Genomic DNA, 18,649 nt, shown 5'->3' on the forward strand with positions numbered 1-18,649 from the left:
AGGCGGCTAAAAAACACACAACAGCAGACAAAGGCAAAAGTACGACAAACAACGACAAGGACCCGACGAGGAACAAAGGACACAGGAGGGACTAAATACACTGAGGGTAATCAGGAGAACAAGACACACCTGGGAACAATCAAGGGGAAGACAGGACAACGAGGAGAACTCAGGACACAGAAACTCAGAATTAAACACAGAACCTGACAGTACCCCCCCTTAAAGGGCGGCTACCAGACGCCCAAAACCAAAATCCAAAACTCAAAAACCAGGGTGGGCGGAGGGGCGACGGAAGGAGGGCCAGAGTCCAGAAAAAAAAAACTACCCACAAAAGGTGGGCGGAAACACAAGGAGGGGCCAAGAGTCCAAAACTAAACAGAAAGAGGGCAGAGGCGTCGAGGGGGGTCCGGAGGGCGTCCTCGGCGCCCGCGGCAGACCCCACAGGGGAGGTCCGGAGGGCGTCCTCGGCGCCCGCGGCAGACCCCACGGGCGAGGTCCGGAGGGCGTCCATGGTGCCGAGGAACACTAGGGGGCACTGGAGGAACACTAGGGGGCACTGGAGGAACACTAGGGGGCACTGGAGGAACACTAGGGGGCACTGGAGGAACACTAGGGGGCACTGGAGGAACACTAGGGGCACTGGAGGAACACTAGGGGACACTGGAGGAACACTAGGGGACACTGGAGGAACACTAGGGACACTGGAGGAACACTAGGGGACACTGGAGGAACACTAGGGGACACTGGAGGAACACTAGGGATCTCGGAAGGAGCACTAGGGATCTCGGAAGGAGCACTAGGGATCTCGGAAGGAGCACTAGGGATCTCGGAAGGAGCACTAGGGATCTCGGAAGGAGCACTAGGGATCTCGGAAGGAGCACTAGGGATCTCGGAAGGAGCACTAGGGATAGAGGTTGCCGGAGCAGCGGCACGAGGAGCAGAGTCCACGGAGGCCGGAGCGGAATCCGGCGGGGCAGGAGCAGGAGCGGAATCCGGCGGGGCAGGAACGGCAGCCGGAGCGGGGTCCGGCGGCGCAGGAACGGCAGCCGGAGGGGTCCGGCGGCGCAGGAACGGCAGCCGGAGCGGGGTCCGGCGGAGCAGGAACGGCAGCCGGAGCGGGGTCCGGCGGAGCAGGAACGGCAGCCGGAGCGGGGTCCGGCGGAGCAGGAACGGCAGCCGGAGCGGGTCCGGCGGAGCAGGAGCCGAAGCCGGAGCGGAGTCCGGCGGCGCAGGAACGGCAGCCGGAGCGGGGTCCGGCGGCGCAGGAACGGCAGCCGGAGCGGGGTCCGGCGGCGCAGGAACGGCAGCCGGAGCGGGGTCCGGCGGAGCAGGAACGGCAGCCGGAGCGGGGTCCGGCGGAGCAGGACGAGGAGCAGAGGCTGGAGCTGGGGCTGGGCTGGCGGAGCGGATGTCTGGCCTGGGAGGCAGAGGTTTAGCATCCCAGGCAGCAAAGGCTGTCCGGCGTATCTCCTCTGCCTCCCGCTGCAGCTCCACCAGCGCGGGGTGCGGGAGACGAGGAACCCAGTAGTCCAACAGCAGTCCCAGGCGTATGGCGAACCCCAGTCGCCTCAACGCAAACGAGGACATACTCCTTGACTCCTCATACTCGCGAATGGTTCGGAGCAGCTCCTCTAAACCCTCTGGGTCCATAATGCGGCCTCACCGTAATTCCTTTTGGTCGGGTCCTTCTGTCATAAAATGGTGAGTAGTGGAGGTGGTGAGGCAGACGTGGACATTTCAAATGTAAGGGACATACAAATGGAAAAGAAAGGGGACAAAAGCTTAAAAAAATTGAGACAAGATTAGAAGAAAGAATAGCTGGAGTGCTAGTACTACTTTTACAAAATGTATAGTGGTAACCGCAGCCAATCAGAAAATACCTAATTCACCTGTGGGAGTATCTATGTGTATGAGAGGAAGAGTTGATGCTTGTGCATTTTAGATTTCTCCGTAAGAATGTTCAACGGAAGGGGTCCTCAATGGAAAGGGTCCAAAGCAGACATGGGGGAGATGGGAACCCCAGGACCTCCAAAGGCCAATGAGGTCTTATGCACATTTTACCACATTCATATCCTTCCAGACCAGCTCTGCTCCAATGCAGCACATCTTCCTTAAAATTGGCAACTTTTACATGTTGAAGTAAAGCAACATGGTACTCCAAATTCTGCTCACTAATCCTCCAATGGTCAATCATTAAAACATCAGGCTATTGGATTCCTTAATACATATTATTGGAAACTTAGTCCCCAGGTGAATGAATAACTTTGATGATTTTAAACCTTTAAGAGTGACAAAAAAATTACTTTGGAAAAATGTAAAGAAGCAAATTAGTTTATACAGCAGTGTGGGTCACAAATACCACAAGAAAATGTTCTTCCATATTGCACAACAATGCAATGATGCGTTAATAAGGCTCCAGTTGCCAGTCCCTACACTCTACCTTCCTTTATTCCTGCTTGTCACATCCCCAAGTTAAGTGTAAAATCCTTTTGCACAACATTTACCAGTGACGATTAGCTTTTTTTTTTTTTTTTTGATGAGTCAGTTTTTCAGGTAAAGACCCCAATAAGAATTGATAACAGAAGATCAGACAAAAACTGGTTTTCTGAGTGTTTATGACGGTTTATGTTGTATGTTGAGCAACAAGTTAAAAGACCCGCATTTTCATTTCAAGAGAAGGTGGGGAAAAATGTCTGCAGTTTCAGCTTTCATTGTTCTGAGTATCAGGTGTACTTTGAACAGGCTTGTGTTTGGCTAAAACTACTCCTGTGCAGGATGGGTGGGGTGAAGGGATGTGTGTCTGAGTGTACAAGGTGAAGTCTCCTGTTGGGATTCATGCTCAGGCAAAGAGCGGGCTTGAATGGAATCCCGTCGCTGTGACTCTGTACGCAGGGATATTTGACTCCTCGGAAAAAACAATTTGGAAAACTTGTGAGTATACAATGGAGACAAGTAGTGATACCACAAAAATCCTTGAAAAGGGTCCGGAATACCTCCGGAAGCAAATGGAACTGGAGAGTGAGACAAAGGGACGTATGAGTGCTGTGGAGAGGCTTGCTGCGAGTAAACCAAAGTATGTCAAAAGTCAGCAAGTGGTCAACTCTACCCAGGAGCCAGTGATTAGTCTTGGATCAGCATCTGCGAATAGCACCGGGTCTTCAAGCCAAAGCATAAACTGCAATGGAAATCTTGTCTCTGGGAGTACCTCATCAGGGCATAAAGATGTTCCACAACTCTGTTTACCGGGACAACCACATCAGCCCATTGGAAAGAAAAGACCAGACTCTATTCTGCTTTACAGACAGAAATGTGACTTGCGCCGAGGATCAGTACTCAAGAACCGAAGGCACACCACATCTAGAAAGTTGCCAGTTAATTCCGGGGATAAACATGTTCCTGTTCTTCTGGTTGCTGACAGGAAATATGATCATGAAGGCAGCAAGGAAAAAATCAGCACACCTGAGGGAAAAGCAAAGGAATGTAGCATCGGTGTAGCTATTTCTCTGTCGGAGAACAAGTCTAATGGAGCAACAGAGGACAACACCGAAAAGCCAGCAGCTGGTGGTCTCCTTGCAGTTCCTGAGATTGAGAGGAAAACTGGCAAGGGAGTGAACCGTTCCCATTCAGATATCAGCTCCAGGTACTCTAAAAACTTTGCAGACTTTGATGCATTTTTCAAGTACTGCGGCCTGGACGGTGAGGTGATTGAGACCTTGGGGAGGGAGAACTTCTCGGCTCGCTCTGATGAGATTGTGAGAAACATTCGGAGCGTCAGCATCTCCACATCCGATGATGGCTTCTCAAGGGACAGCGGTGACAGCGATGGGCTTCTTGAGAAAGAGCTGCACAATAAAACACAGCAAGGCACATCAGTAATTGAACGCAACGCACGTATCATCAAATGGCTGTACAGCTGCAAAAACGCTTCGGACGCTGGAAAGAAGTTACGGGACCTTGACTGAATGTTACATAAAAGTTACAGATTTTTTGGTGGAGACTAAAATGATTGTGACTGACTTCGAGTTCTTGCATTCCTGACAGTAAATATCACCAAGTGATGGATTCAAGATTGTGGGAACGTGTGTTGCTGCCATGTTGTCTAAAATTGTATCTTGAGCACAATGTGACTGAAATATGTGAAAACATATGAGTTGGAGATGTTATTGTACAAACTTTTTTCTGTCATGAGATTTTCAAACTATAGCTATATTAAGTGGTTGTGAAATGCCTTTATCATATCACAAGAAAGAATGGAGCTATGAAAAGTATAGGGCTAAAAGTCCAAACTCAGCTGTGGTTTAGAGAAATTACCGTGTATCTTGTCATATTCTTCTAATAAACTATATTATATATTTAAATTATGTGTGAAGTTTTGACAAACTGTAGTGCATACCCTCAAATAGAATTTCATTCTAACAATCATACATTTTAGTATTAAATTTGAAGCATTGCTATGTTATTTATCATTGAAACTAGTTCTATTTTTTCCACCAATGTTTTAAAAAACTAATGCTATTGGTAATTGGTATGAGTGATTACATAAAGATGAAAGGCTTTTTGGATTTTGAGATTTTTACTGGAAACATCTAAGCATAATTTTCATAATTTGCGGATTTTCAGATTACCTCAAAAATGAAAGGGGACTCAAATAACAGTTTACGTAGCGTTTACGTACTTTCACGAGTGCACTCCCTATTTTTCCTCAGGTGAAAGCTATGGAGTCAATCATGCACACACAGACAAAAGTAAGACAAATAATGACAGCAGTAAGGCAAGCTGCTTTCTTGCATGTCACTTAAGTATCAGCAATTAAACAAGGTAATTAACTTGAGTCTCAGAAGTGAAAAAAAAACAGGAAATAAGTGATAATTTCCTTGGACAAGCTGTCAGCAGGATCCTGACAGTGAGAAGAATGTGGCTGGTAATCTGATGAGTTTATGTCCAGTGACCCGTTGAAACTGTATCTCTACTTACCTCCCAGTCTTCGCCTGCTTTTCTAAACTCATTTGTTTAGACTCCTGATTTGTGTGAACCATGCTATAAAACCAAGAAAACCAGCCAGGCAAGATAAACGTCTGTTGGGATACCTTAGCCTAAAATGAGTTTCTTTGTCATGGGAAGATTAACAACAATATATTTAAAACAAGCACAGAAGAAGAATGGTTTTATGAACTCTATTTACATTTGTATGAACATAAAATTATTATTATTTTTTTAAATTTAGATCGCAGAACAAAATTTTCGCAATATAAACATATACAAGAGTAAAGGTAGAAATAGTGAGGGAGAATAATCAGTAAAGATGCTTGATTGTAGGGGTAATATCTGTTAAAGTCTAAATAAAACATTAAAAAAAATAATGGCTTACAATCTTCCTGAACTGCCCTGCAATTTTACAATTGAATCTGAAAAGACCCTAACAATAAACACCATCCTCTTACCATAATACTGCTGCTCCCATGTTTCAGTACATGGGGTGATGTGTGATCATTCTTTTCACATATGAGAGGGTGGTCCAAAACATTGTTCTAGTCTCACCGAGAGAGAAGACCTCTTCCTCATAGCTGCTTTATCTTCTGTATTACATTTTAAAAATTTAAGTGGGATTTTTTTTAATGTCTTTCTTCTTGTCATTCTTTCATGACAGCTGTTTTCTGGAGTGAAAAATAAACAGCAGGGGCTTTTTATGTCAAGGCTGTGGGTTTGCAGATCCTACAGACTTAACACAGGTCTCTTGGCTATACTTTTCTGATTTATGCTCTCTGTCAGTTTTGGATGATGGCCATGTCATGGTGGGATTAGAGCTGTCTGAGAATGTTATGTTTTCATTTTCAGATTATTGATTGAACTCTGCTTTGTCATGTGTTCAAGTTTTACTGCCTGAACCTTCTTTGAAGCTCTCTACAATGTTATTCTTGTCCTGGTGGTTGAACCCCCTGGTCTTCATGATGTTGTTTATTTACTGATGTCCTTTAACTAATTTCTGAGCCCTTCGTGAAACAATTTAAAAGGAGACTTTTTACAAAGATGGACTAGTTTAGTTGTGAGGTCCTTTCAGATGGCATTTTTTGTTTTTTAGGATGTTAGAGTAAAAGAAAGTACAAATACAAGAACACCAAGTGGTTTCTTTTTTTTTCATTGTTCTTTCTTCATCATTTACAAATATATGACCAATAAAATACATTCAAGTCTGTGTTGTAACACCACATAGTATGATAAAGCCAGAGGGAAGGAATTTTTTTCTGCAATGCATATCCGTGATTCTGAAGACATACTGTCTTTTAAATGCATGTGGAAAAATGCATAAATAACGTCTGGATGGAGCTGGACAAAAAGTTAGATGTTTGTTCCAAAACTAAGTATCTGGGTCACATGTTATACGCCCAGGTTAAACGTTTTGGGGAGGAAATTTCATATGTGCTCTGATGAGGTAAAAATAAGCCTGTTTAAAGCTTACTGTACATCCTTGTATACAGCTCCTTTGTGGTGCAAATTTAAAAAAAACTAGTATGCAGAAGCTTAAGGTTGCTTATAATGACTCTTTGAGAATTTTGATCAAGAAACCCAGGTTCAGCAGTGCAAGTCAAATGTTCTGTAACGCACATGTCAGAACATTTCAAGCCCTTTTGAGAAATCTGATATACAAGTTTATGTGTCGTTTGGGTAACTCACCGAACAATCTTCTTGTAATGTTCTCACAGCCTTCTGTTAGTGCGCTAAGATACCAGTCGGCTCTTTGGAAACTTTGGTATACAAGTCTTTTATATTTTTTATGACTACTTATTGTATTTTATTTTTCATTTTCTCTTGTTTTTTATGTTGTGTTGTTGTGTATCTTGTGGACCATGAGTCTGTTGAATAAAGTAAATTCAAAGATCTTTTATCATAGATGACAAACATTCACTATGATTGATAAGAATTTAAAACTATAGTAGAGACCTATATTTGATAAATGGGACATGCACATTTGTAGAATTAAACCCTTGCTATTAAATAAAGACCTCAAAATAAAATAGAAAATACTGGAGTTCTAATGCACATTAAAGCTTTAAAACATTGCACAGATGTTGCCTAACCACATCACGCACTTAGTTGTCCGATTGTCCTGTTCCCATCCCCCCATCTGCAAAATAAAAACAGAAGTACATGTGTGCAGTCCTCGGTCACGTGTAGGAGAAAAACCCCAGCGAAACACACGGGATTATAAAAAGGCGATGATTGACACCGCAGATTAGCCAATCAGATGCGTTGCTCTGGGTAGCAACAGCGTAAATTCGAACATATTGTCCAATAGGAAGGCAGAGGGGGCGTGAACGAATGCTCAGGTTGCACACTGTATTTACTTCCGTCAATATTTCCAGCACAGCAAGAAGGGAGACTGAGAGACAAAAAGACCACGAAGGAAGTTCTCGGATATTAAGGTTTGTTCGGTATTTTTTAGAAACCCGCAGCTGAAGAATTTCGCTATTTAGATATTTTATTTCATCTCCTCTCTGTACATGCACGTTAAACCGAGTGACAACTGGCTTTCTTCTTGCTTTTTAACATTAAGGTTTGCAGCGGCGGAGGTTTGCAAAGGCAGAACCCCGAAAAAATGCGTCATAAACATGTTTATGTGAGATTTTGAAAATTACGTCTACTTAATCGTATTCCCAGTGTTGGACCTGAAAACCCTTGAAAATAAGCTCATTGTTTAAAAGTTTTACAATCCAGTTGCGCCCCTTGTTATGTGACTTCTAGTTCTTACAGCCTTAAAAGTGGGCATAGATGTAGAGATGCTGCTTCCCCTTCATGCAGGTGTTCTAAATATTAGACTTGGCGCATGTACAAAAAAGTTTCTTCTGGAAATTCTCATTTATTTCAAATATAAACAAAACGATATTCATTAATAAATATTATTTTATTTAGTTTAATATCTACCCAGTTGAATTCTGTCCATGAAACTAGAGACTGTATATATTGACATAAAAAACACAGTAAACTGACAAGTTCATTTTCATGTGCCAGATCTTCATTTTGCATTCTAAAATTATTGGAGCAACTTTGTGATTTTTTTCACTTCAAACCTCAATTTATTTTGTTGGTACTTTATTTAATAAACCTACCCAATTGTTGGACTGATTCATATAGTTTGAATCATACATTTTGAAAAAAAGAATGTGAAAATGTGACGTGGCCGTTTTTCCATGTCTTTGTTGAGAATAAATATATGTGTAAATGGCTGCATCAAAAAAGGAGAAGACAGTTAAAAGGTTAAGTTTGGGAGAAAACTAACACTGCAAACTCCCATCAACACATTGTCCACACAGTACAGCACAATGGTGGCTGTATTATGCTGTCAGGAGGAATTTGTTCCCATGGTGTAGTCTCAATGGAAAACCAGGGAATTTTTGAAAGTGTTAGTCTTTGACATAGAATCCCAAAAAATTACATTTAATTTTATAAGAAATGTGAAGAAGATAAACAGGTACGAATAGGTCTTAAGTATTCTGTAAATACAAATGACACAATGTTTAACTGAATATTTAGAGCAATTAGGCAACCAAAAATAAATCTTGTTACTGATTAACCCTTCAGGTGTTCACCGTGGCTTCGACTCTTCTCGGCTCACAGTCCGGCCTTCCCCAGTTAATATGCCTTTCTTGGGCAAAGACTGGAGGTCGCCTGGATGGAGCTGGACAAAGACAGACCATGGGTGGAAGAGGATCGTTTTCTTCGGTCATGAGCTGGAGGATAACAACAAAGACATAGACTTAGAAGAGTAAGTTCATAAATTGTTTGCATTTATGCTAACATGTTAGCGAATGTATGCACCTTTGTTCAGCTAGTAATGCCCCACATTTGACTCATTTGTTTAATTCCCGAACTAAATTAAATATTTTTTGTGTTTTTCTAGTTTGCATAAGTTGCAGACTTAGTATTTGATCATACTCTGAAGTCTACTTAAAATTTTAATGGGCATCATTATAATCCTAACAGAAATTGTTTTTCATTTATAGATGAACCTATAAACCTATAAAATATTTTTTTATTCTTGGGTATGTGGAGTTTTACTGTTGAATTCAAAAGTAGTAGCCAAATGTAGCTTTGCTCCGACATATCAACAGATATGATATAAAGTTGACTCTCCTCGACTGACTGACTGCCAATGCTCTCTCTAAATTATAACTTCTACAAAATGTCGAGGTAAGAGGATTAATTTTTCCATCATGAAAGTAAAATAAGAGGAGAGCAGACAGGAAATTAATGGAGATCGAACAGATACAGTGACGTTATGTTTTGATTACATGGTCAGTGTCTCCATCCCTCAGACGACCACCCAAGTTTAGTTTTCTATCCGATGTGGTTTCAGTACAGATGTGCATTGATTTTGCTCCATTTTATTGCTTATGTTTATGTCTAATCTACTTGTTATCCTTAATATTATACTGTAAAAATAAACAAATTCAAGGGATCTGTTTTAGAATTGTATTTTTGTTTTAAAGAAAAAGAAAAGCAGAGTTTAATAACACTAGAGGATTATCTTACACAAGAAGTGATTTTATTCTTCTAGAGTAAGATCTAAAATAAATGATAAATTAAGGGTTTTAGAATATGATTGTTTTCTGTATTGTGTAACCCTAGCTAAGTAAACTCCCACATTCAAGTTTGAGAAATCTACTACTATCATGATCAAGGAGAAATTAATTTGTACTAACAGTAACAACATTGGCACAAAGAATGTAATGATAAACTTAGTTTTATTTTAGTTACATTAGATGCTTGTTAACACAGTTGCTCAATCGGTTAATCATAGGAGATCAGAGGATTTAGGTATCTCAACATGGTGAAGATGGCTGAAGAAGTTAAAGTCAATCAGGGTCGGGTTGACCAAACATTCTTGCATACTATCACATGCTTGAGTCCAAGCATTAATTGAAATGTCATATATTGAATTTCCTGTGACAACTGATACCTGATGTAATGTGCAGCTCTTTTGTGTTTTTGCAGAATAGTTTATTCAGGTTGGCTTGAGCATTTCATTCCTCACAGTAACTGTAGCTGTACAATCACCAGCTTCTGTGAGGCACCAAGTATGGGATATCTAGATCATATATTGCTATACACAATGTCTTTACAATGGCTGACATCACAGTACCAGTTTCACTAACCCACAACAGAAACGACGCACGTCTCCCAAGAATCCCAGCATCAGCTGGTGACATTTCACTCCGGTCACACTCTTTCCTTTTGTATTGATTGGCCAGCTAACAGTGACTCACAGCCCTGCACTATGTGGCTTCAGACAATAAGCAATGACATCACTCTTCTGTTCTCCAATCCCTGTCCATTCTGATAACGAATGACATCATGCTACAAAAATACAGTATTTGTTGTGTGGTTGAGATCAGAAGGTCTGAGTAAAATAAATCTCACTTATTAAATGATACAACTTTGATATTTAAACCTTCATTTTTTTGTAATGTTTAAAAGAAGCAGGCAGAAAATGCAACTCTATTGAAGACATCAACGAATGTCTGCTCTTGTGTCGCAAAACTTACTGAATCCGATCAGAATAGAAAACTAAGTTTAGTTTTCTTAGAAGAGTTTCACCAACTAGTAGTATAAACTTAACTAGACTGCAATAAGTAGAGTCAGATTGGAAAGTGTGTAACTGACTTTGTTTTTGTCTGTATGATTAGATCGAATTGGTTATTTTTGCATACAGGTTGGATGTGTTTTTTTTAAATTTCTTGAGATTACATTTGTTTTAAATTTGTGCAGTCTGAAGGAACTGAATTGAATTTAAGATGTTGGTTTTAAAAATATGGATATGTTTGGTTCAAATTGACATAAGATTGCTACAAAACATTTTTTTATATGGCTGAAAGTCTGGGATGAAATAGAAAAGATTAATCCATCCATTGTCTTTCCACATTAAGGGTGGCTGGTGTCTATGTCCAACAGTCTTTGAAGTGAGGGTACAGTTTGAGCAAATGGCCAAATCATGACAAGTCATGACGGTGACTCACTGTCCACCAGTTGTTAAAAAGATATGCACAATAATTTTATTGTGTTTTCAGAATTTCTAACCAATCATAGTGAAAAGCTGTGCCATTGCCACCAACAGTTTTGATATTGCAGCAAAAACTAAAGTGTGAGTTTTGTTTGGTGACTTCTAAAGTGATGGTCTGAGCTGAACATGTTAAGGAAAATGTTCCGAGATCCTCATTCTGAGCAGTTCTAAATCAAGAAGATTAAAACCCTGAAAACATGAGGACAATAGATTTCTTGAGAATAAATTAGTCTTATTATAAGAGGAAGTTCTTCATTTAATATTTAATTTCCATTTAGGCTCAATGAAGAAATGTTACTTTGAGTGCAATTAGACTAGCAAAATAGTCCTTATAACAAAATACATATTTCCCTGTCCCAAAGGTCTACTTGGATGCTATATTAAGGTAGGATATAATAGTTGAAGTGTCGTTTTCATGCTCTGCATATCTACGTCATCTAACATTTGGCCAGCTGAATGGATGCTAACTTCCCTTAATGCCCTCATCAAGTGCGTCTGTTTAGAGCCCAAGATGCTAAAGCCCATATAGAGTGCTGTGGACGCTACGTATTTATCAGCAAGTTAAAGTGTCTGGGAATTTCAATTTACATCAATTGTATTGTAGTTTAATATTTTCAAGAAGATATTCAGCTCTTTTTTATATTTAAATCCTCAACTTTTTTTTTTTTGTTTTTTCTAATAGATTTATATATTTTTAGTACATGTAAGATGTTTCCTGTTTGTGCTTTTCAAACGACAGCCGATGACAAATTAAGGTCAGCTCCCACAATGTTCAGATTCTTTTAAAAACAATGCGACTGCTTTAAAATGCGTGCCATAAATAACAATAGTCAGCTAGATGTTTGATATTTCTGGCACAATAGATCTGCTAATGTTTGTAGCTTTTTAGTTGACATGTTTTGCCTGCTGTCTGAGAAAAGACTGAGTCACAGTTTCTCAGAGTCTCGTGTGTGTCTGCCATCTGCAGTGTCTCCTCTGTGGTGCAGACAGAATGACTCATTATCAGTTCCCTTGCTGATCTTTATGGCTTCTCATAGCTTGCATATATTCTGTGATATAAACCAAAATTGCGAGAGTAGTTCAATGGCAGGCCCGTCTGTTGTGTTTTCGGCTTCAACTGAGGCTATAAACTTATAACATAGCAGAAGACACAATCGAAACCTTAAGCAAATTGCCAGAGGAAACTGCTGCACATCAGAGTCTTCCCAGTGGTTTGTAATTACAGTGTTGTGGATCTTCTGGTCAAACCTGTATTCTCTTTTAACCTAATACAAAAACTGTTTCCTCTGTGTGAACAGGCTCTGCAGTGACAACAATGAGAATCTGTTTGTTGAAGAAGTGTGTGAACTCGCCAACACCAAGAGGAAGAAGGAGTTGTACAATAATAACACCAAATCCCAGTGTGAGTTTCAGACACTGTGGGCACTTAGTGGGGAGTCTGTGGAATGTAAATTGAAGGTCTTGTGCATAAAGGTGCAAAAGTAAGATTTGAATGATGCAGGTCATGGAATGAGGAACATCTTGTACTTTTACAAGTTTCTCCATAGTCATCAGCACCCTGAGAAAAGATGTGTAAAGAAGATCAAATAAACTATTCTTTTCTAATAATAACATAATCTCACATTAAAATAATTAAATGTAACTCTAAATGTAAGGACATATATTCGAGAGGTGAAATATTTCTGCCAAATCACAAGTAGGAACACTGCTGGTAATATTTTGTACAACCCATCTTTTTCAAGTATGTTGACACTTAGTCACCAATTATTTTTGTTTTAAAAGATGTCCTTTTATGAATATTTTCAAATTAAATAAATATTCACAAATGAAATGTCACTATATTTTTCCTTTCTGTAATTATGTTTTTGCAGTACAATTTAAGATATCTTCACCAAGGGTATGAAAAATATTGTATGCCAATATAAATATTTGTTGTTCCAGAACATCGTTGTGAAGATCTGGATCTCGCACGATGAAATAAACACAAGAAAATTACTAATAATGAGAGTAAATTAAAGTATTCTGAAATTCATTTAAGTAGCATGCAATACATATTTTTTTAAACAATGAACTATCACAGTTTCCCTTCAGAGGTTTTGATATGCAAGGAAACAGGAAAACTGTTAACATTTATGTTTTCTGTCTTAGTTGTTTTTAGAGATAAATGGATCTACGTGCAGAAAGGAAGCACGAAAGAAGTGAGTCCTGAAAACTTTGAATTGTTACATTTTTGTGTTGGACCTTGCTCTTTGGGTATACAACAGAATTTAATTTTCTCACCTTTGCTTTATGTTTTCTTTGTTCTTTGCCAACAGCGGCATGGCTACTGCACACTCGGGGAGGCTCTCAACCGATTAGACTTTTCCAGTGCTATCCAAGATTTGCGAAGATTTAACTATGTTGCGAAGGTGCGCAATGACTATTTCCTATATTCAATCTGTTTTATTTCATGACCTATACTGGTGTATTTTCTTACTCTTTAGATGTCTCCTTCCATTTTTTTCAGCTTTTTCAGCTGATAGCCAGGTCTCAGTTAACATCTTTGAGTGGGGCTGCCCAAAAAAACTATTTCAATATACTGGAGAAGATTGTACGAAAAGGTAAGAGGACGAGACATTTATACTCAAGTGTTCTGAGTAAAGAAGCATATTTAAAACATAAAAATATCTGCTATTTATTTTATATCTGGACTACATTCAGAGCAGATTACACCAGAGACATGCTGATGTAAACATTCCCATTAATCCTAGTAGGTGAGAACAATGTGAAACTAAATTTATGTCAGTTTTGGTCGCAGTTTTTGAGAGATATTGCTGTTAACAAACACAACAGATGCAATAAGGTGATTTAAATAAAGGAACTCCAGGCCCTTACCATGGCAATTTTCTTCTACACACTTTAAGACTAACTGAATAACAGAATCATGCAGAAAAAGCATTTTAAAATAATGTTAATTATTACTAAAGGAACACTTTAAATCTTCAAAGTTTCTGTTAGAAATGATAAATAAACAGCATTGCGACTTTATAAATATACACTTACATCCCTGCCCCAAAAGTCATTTTTAGACACAATTTAAGCATTTTATTTTGTTAGAAAAAATTTTACCTAAAAATACCAGGAAAGACACACTGAGAAACTGACACTGAGACTCAAATCTACCCTGTGTGACAACCCTGATGTTGGCCCCTAAGCACGGTGTTTTATCCCCTTTTTAATTTTCTGCAGCAAAATTATCAGCAATTTTAGCAGACAAACTGCTCTTGTTTTTGAGACTGGGAAGCTATTGGTTCTGTTGGTAATTTACATAATGTTGCATGTGTGAAATGTATAGCAATAGGTTGGTCAGTAGTACTGTACCTTTTGAATAAATCATTTTTATCTTTTTTTATTTGGTAAGATTTATAGATGTTTGTTTGTTTTTCAACCTTGGCTTTAGTCCTTGAGGACAACTATAATCCACGCCTTGTTAAGGAGCTTCTGCAGGACCTGAGCTCCACACTCCACAGTCTGACCATCCATTTCGGCAGGTGTGTCCTCGTGGGCAATGTGAACATCTGGTTGTGTCGCCTGGAGACCATTGTTAAATGGCAACAGGAGCTCAACAATATGCAGATCCCGAAGGTAAAAACTGAAAAGAAACGTTTTATATTCAGTTACAGCTGAGATTTGGCAGGGCAGTCATTAGCCTACAGACCCATTTGTATCTGTTTTCATAGTGCAAAGTAGAGAAAGTTTTCAGTTTAAGTCTTAATCAGTTTTTGTGCTGATTGTTTCCATAGCAATTGTACACGGGGATGTCTTTCAACGACCTGCCGCTGCACATGCAGAACAAAATCCTCTGTAAGTTATCTGACGCCTGTGACATCATCAACCTGGGTCAGGCCACGCCTACGATGCACATCCTCAGTGAGAACAGGACGCTATGGAAGAAACTCTGTCAGTTTCACTTCTCAGACAAACCGGTGAGGAAGTTACATGTTTATGTCACCAAATTTGAAGTTGGAATTTGACGTTTAATTGCTTGAGCTAAGTTGCTGTGATGTTTATAAAGCATGCAATTTCCATGTTAGCCACTAGAGGGCGTGCTAACAAAATTAAACTTACTCTGCTGCACATCAGAGTAAGTTGTGCAGCAGAAATACACAGAGCAAGTGGGAAATACACTTGTTCTGAAAAAGAAGCACCACATAAAGCTTGGTGTTAGTTGTGAGTTGCTCCAGTTATATTACGCATTGATTTCCTGTGATATTAAATGTTTGCTCCATGCTTCCTGTTCTGCTTATGGGCTTCCACTGCTCATACGCAGTTTTGTAGGAATTTGGGTCTAACCAGGAGTGACAATGTGGACTGGAAGCTGATGTACTTCACCCTGCAGAAGCATTACCCCATGAAGGAGCAGTACGGCGACACATTGCACTTCTGCAAACACTGTAGCATCCTCTTCTGGAAGGTAAACAAGACAAGCAGCCCATCTGTATCTGCCTTATCTCGGGGATTGGGTTTTTATGAGTGTTTTCTTACTGAAAACACATAATTGATCAATTTGACCTTTTTTTTAAGCATCATTAACTCAGTCCTCATTCCTTATATTTTCTGAAATAAAAACAAAATAGAGTGTATTTTAAGTAAATTTTCCCTTTTGACTTTTGTTTTAATTTGTTGACAAAAATTAAAACAGATATTAAACAAATGATGTAAGTAGTTTAAACCTAGACATTTTGATCATGCTATCATACTGGTTATTCTGTGTTTTACACTTTTTGACAATAGTTCAAACACTACTTGAAACGTAATGTATCACAATAATTCAAGCTGGACAGTATATTGGACAGGACTGTTTTGAATTTGTTTATACTGCACAGATGGAATTTGTGGTCAGAATAAACTAAGCCTGTGGTGTTTAAAATACAGATTTTAAGTATGTGTGTGAATCAAGTTATTATTTTTTTGTCTCAGCTCTTTACCAAAGGTCTTGGTCTTATGTTTTCTCAAGATAAAACCGAGGTGAAAATCTGTACAACTGTTTGTTTTCACTGGAAATCTCCAAAGACCGACCTTCGGGTTCAAAAGTTCAAATATTTTATCTTCAAAAGTAGAAGGAAGAAATTCTGTGTTGCTTTTAAGCGTCCATAATAATGTTGTTTTTGATGTTTGTGTGATGAAGTGAATCACAAACATCGGCACATGTGAGCTCTGCTAATAATCCTAATCCTTGTTAGTCATTAGAGTAATGGATTTCGTGAACTAGTGTTCTCACGTGCAGAAATATCTTATTTTCAAACAATTATTTTCGAACCCTCTGCCCCCAGGCTGATGGATTTATTTTTTCTGCAGTTCAAGTGAAATTACTTGGGAAATATTTCTTCTTCTACAGAACAGTACTTAGAAGGAACAATAACACTGAATCGGATCGTTTCCTTCTTTGGAGCAGTTGTAACTTTATTCATCAACTGCTCCCTGTATAGTTTAACTTCTTCCTTCTCTGCATCCTTTCCCTTGCTTGCCATCCTTCCTTCCTGCCTCTTCTCCTGGTTCCCCTTCTCCCTGACTCCTTAAGGATTGGCATGTGGCTTTGTTCCTCAAGGTACTTCGTGTCCCATCATGCATTTGTTCTGCCTGTTCTGTCCTCTGTCGATCATATCATGATTTATCTGTTTTCACGAGTGGAGCTTTTTTTGCGTGATGTTCCAGGTTTCTCTTGATGTCATCTTGTTTTTCAGAAGTGTTCAGTAAACGGCGGTCTTTTCATTGTGTTCTTATGTTTACACTTTACCAACTTGTTTTGGTTAGATCTCAGTTTTAAAAAGCTGTCAGTTGCCTTCTAATCTAACATAAATACCGAGATAAATGTTTGTGTCTGCATGCCAATGTCAAAATTTGGTTTACCGTAACTAATTCTATCTCCACCACTGCATTTATTTAATTTATTGCTGAATACTATTTGATTAGCTTCAAATCAAATCATATTTTATGATATAAATAAAACAATTGTATTATTTCTGGAAAGACTGATGCCTTTTTGTATATTTGCACAAAATTATCTTTTTTTCTGCAGCAAAAACTATCAAGAGAATTTCTGAATATTATGCTGTTTTAAAAGATTGTTTCATTTTCTTCAATAAATAAATTGTAGGCTTTTGTACCAACAATCAATACAGTAACATAGGCTTGCTATTATTTAAATCATTTCCCCACCAGATCCAACTGATTTAGATGTGGTTAAGTGGCCTCTTAACTTAATTTAGGTGGTTTTGTGGTGAAGTAGGAAAGAAGTTTACGAATTTTAATATTTGTTGACAAAAAAAAAGAAATTTCTTGAAGTTTTTTACTGCACTCCTGGAGTGCATTAAAAACATGAAATGTACCCTTACAATTATGAAAAATGTTATTGATGCCGCTGTAAAAACTAATTAATTGTGTACAACAGTTGAGTGAACCTATTTTTAATGAATGTGTGCATTGCGATTACCTTCTTTCCTGGTTACCTGTCCGTCTCACATTCTCCTTGTTGACTGTTCCTCAGGACTTTGGCCACCCTTGCACCGCCAATGATCCGGACAGCTGCCTGATGCCCATTTCTCCGCAGCACTTTATCGACCTCTTCAAATTTTAAACATTCAACGTTGTTCTTCAACGCAACGTTCGTTACTCTCTTTGAGTGTGTGTGTTTTTTAAACACCTCGTTGTTGTTTACCCAAATAAAAAAGGGCTTAAATTGTATAAAAATAAAAAACTATTTCATCGCACAAGTATTTCCAAACAGAAAGGATACAGGTGGGTGTATTTTATTATTTTTTTGTTTGTTTTGTTAGTTCAAAACCTTAAAATATATTTCGTGTTTCAGCACAGATGTTGGTTTTGAAGACAGAAAAAGGCTTCTCTCTACCGTGGGAATTACATTATGTACATATACAAAAGGAAAAAATATATAATGACAGAATTTCTTGTGTAAAACATGTTTCAGCCTGATGTTGGTAGCTTAATATTAATTGATTGGTTGTGTAAAGATGTACAGAGCGCTAAAAAAAATGTCTGGTATTTAATCAGTGAGGTGTAATTGCATCCCAATCTGTTTGTTTCTAGTGGCTTTTTTATACAATAGCAGCTCGTTTGTCATATTTGACTCCGTTTACAAACCGTCTGTCCTTTGTTAGTCAATGTAAGCTGTGTTGCACGTTTTCTACTGCTGTTAGGCATCTGATGTGGCAAACCGAAATATATAAATGACTGTTTTAAGAAGGAAAAGACTTTTGTAATTTTCTTCCAACTTTTGTAACTTCCCTTTACCAATCCATACTGTTGAAGGTACTGTTGTGATTTTTACAGTGTGGCAACTAGATATGAATTAAAGTTATTTCTAAAAATTGCTTGGGTTTCAATTTTTCCTTCCTCTGGTTTGGTGCAGATGTACTGAGGTTTTATAGTTTGGATTATTCTCTAATTGATTTTGACAAAAGTATACATGGCATGGACTGGCGATGGAAGGTTTATATACTTTTTTTTTTTTACATGTGGAAAGATTTTTTTTTTTAAATTAAGATTTTCCTGCAAAGAATGATCAACTTGGTAAACTTCATGTTCATGTAACAA

At 38.8% G+C, this 18,649-nt stretch overlaps 2 protein-coding genes across 3 annotated transcripts; both read left to right on the forward strand.

Moving 5' to 3' along the window:
• Window positions 1-2,829: 2,829 nt before the first annotated feature.
• fam110c (family with sequence similarity 110 member C) lies at window positions 2,830-4,358 on the forward strand. The gene has a single exon (XM_055020002.1). The coding sequence runs from the start codon at window positions 2,943-2,945 to the stop codon at window positions 3,960-3,962; it is 1,020 nt and encodes a 339-aa protein (XP_054875977.1). The 5' UTR covers window positions 2,830-2,942; the 3' UTR covers window positions 3,963-4,358.
• A 2,980-nt stretch (window positions 4,359-7,338) lies between these two features.
• fbxo25 (F-box protein 25) lies at window positions 7,339-18,426 on the forward strand. 2 transcript variants are annotated; one of them, XM_055020003.1, is made up of 11 exons: window positions 7,339-7,421; window positions 8,578-8,761; window positions 12,355-12,458; window positions 13,205-13,254; window positions 13,372-13,464; window positions 13,563-13,656; window positions 14,496-14,680; window positions 14,839-15,021; window positions 15,366-15,509; window positions 16,617-16,643; window positions 17,583-18,426. In XM_055020003.1, the coding sequence occupies exons 2-11, from the start codon at window positions 8,634-8,636 to the stop codon at window positions 17,670-17,672; spliced, it is 1,098 nt and encodes a 365-aa protein (XP_054875978.1). In that variant the 5' UTR covers window positions 7,339-7,421; window positions 8,578-8,633; the 3' UTR covers window positions 17,673-18,426. The 2 variants fall into 2 exon arrangements, with proteins under 2 accessions (XP_054875978.1, XP_054875979.1); XM_055020004.1 differs by lacking the exon at window positions 16,617-16,643.
• Window positions 18,427-18,649: the final 223 nt, after the last annotated feature.

The sequence above is a fragment of the Poeciliopsis prolifica genome, unplaced genomic scaffold (genome assembly GCF_027474105.1).
Source record: "Poeciliopsis prolifica strain line A6 unplaced genomic scaffold, Auburn_PproV2 SCAFFOLD065, whole genome shotgun sequence".
NCBI classification, from domain to species: domain Eukaryota; kingdom Metazoa; phylum Chordata; class Actinopteri; order Cyprinodontiformes; family Poeciliidae; genus Poeciliopsis; species Poeciliopsis prolifica.

Excerpts from the sequence above, each read along its gene's own strand:
- fbxo25 (XM_055020003.1), top strand. The coding sequence starts at position 8,634 with ATGCCTTTCTTGGGCAAAGACTGGAGGTCGCCTGGATGGAGCTGGACA. Across the intron at positions 8,762-12,354 it reads AAAGACATAGACTTAGAAGA|GCTCTGCAGTGACAACAATG; the intron begins GTAAGTTCATAA and ends CTGTGTGAACAG. Across the intron at positions 15,022-15,365 it reads TTCACTTCTCAGACAAACCG|TTTTGTAGGAATTTGGGTCT; the intron begins GTGAGGAAGTTA and ends GCTCATACGCAG.
- fam110c (XM_055020002.1), top strand. The coding sequence starts at position 2,943 with ATGGAGACAAGTAGTGATACCACAAAAATCCTTGAAAAGGGTCCGGAA.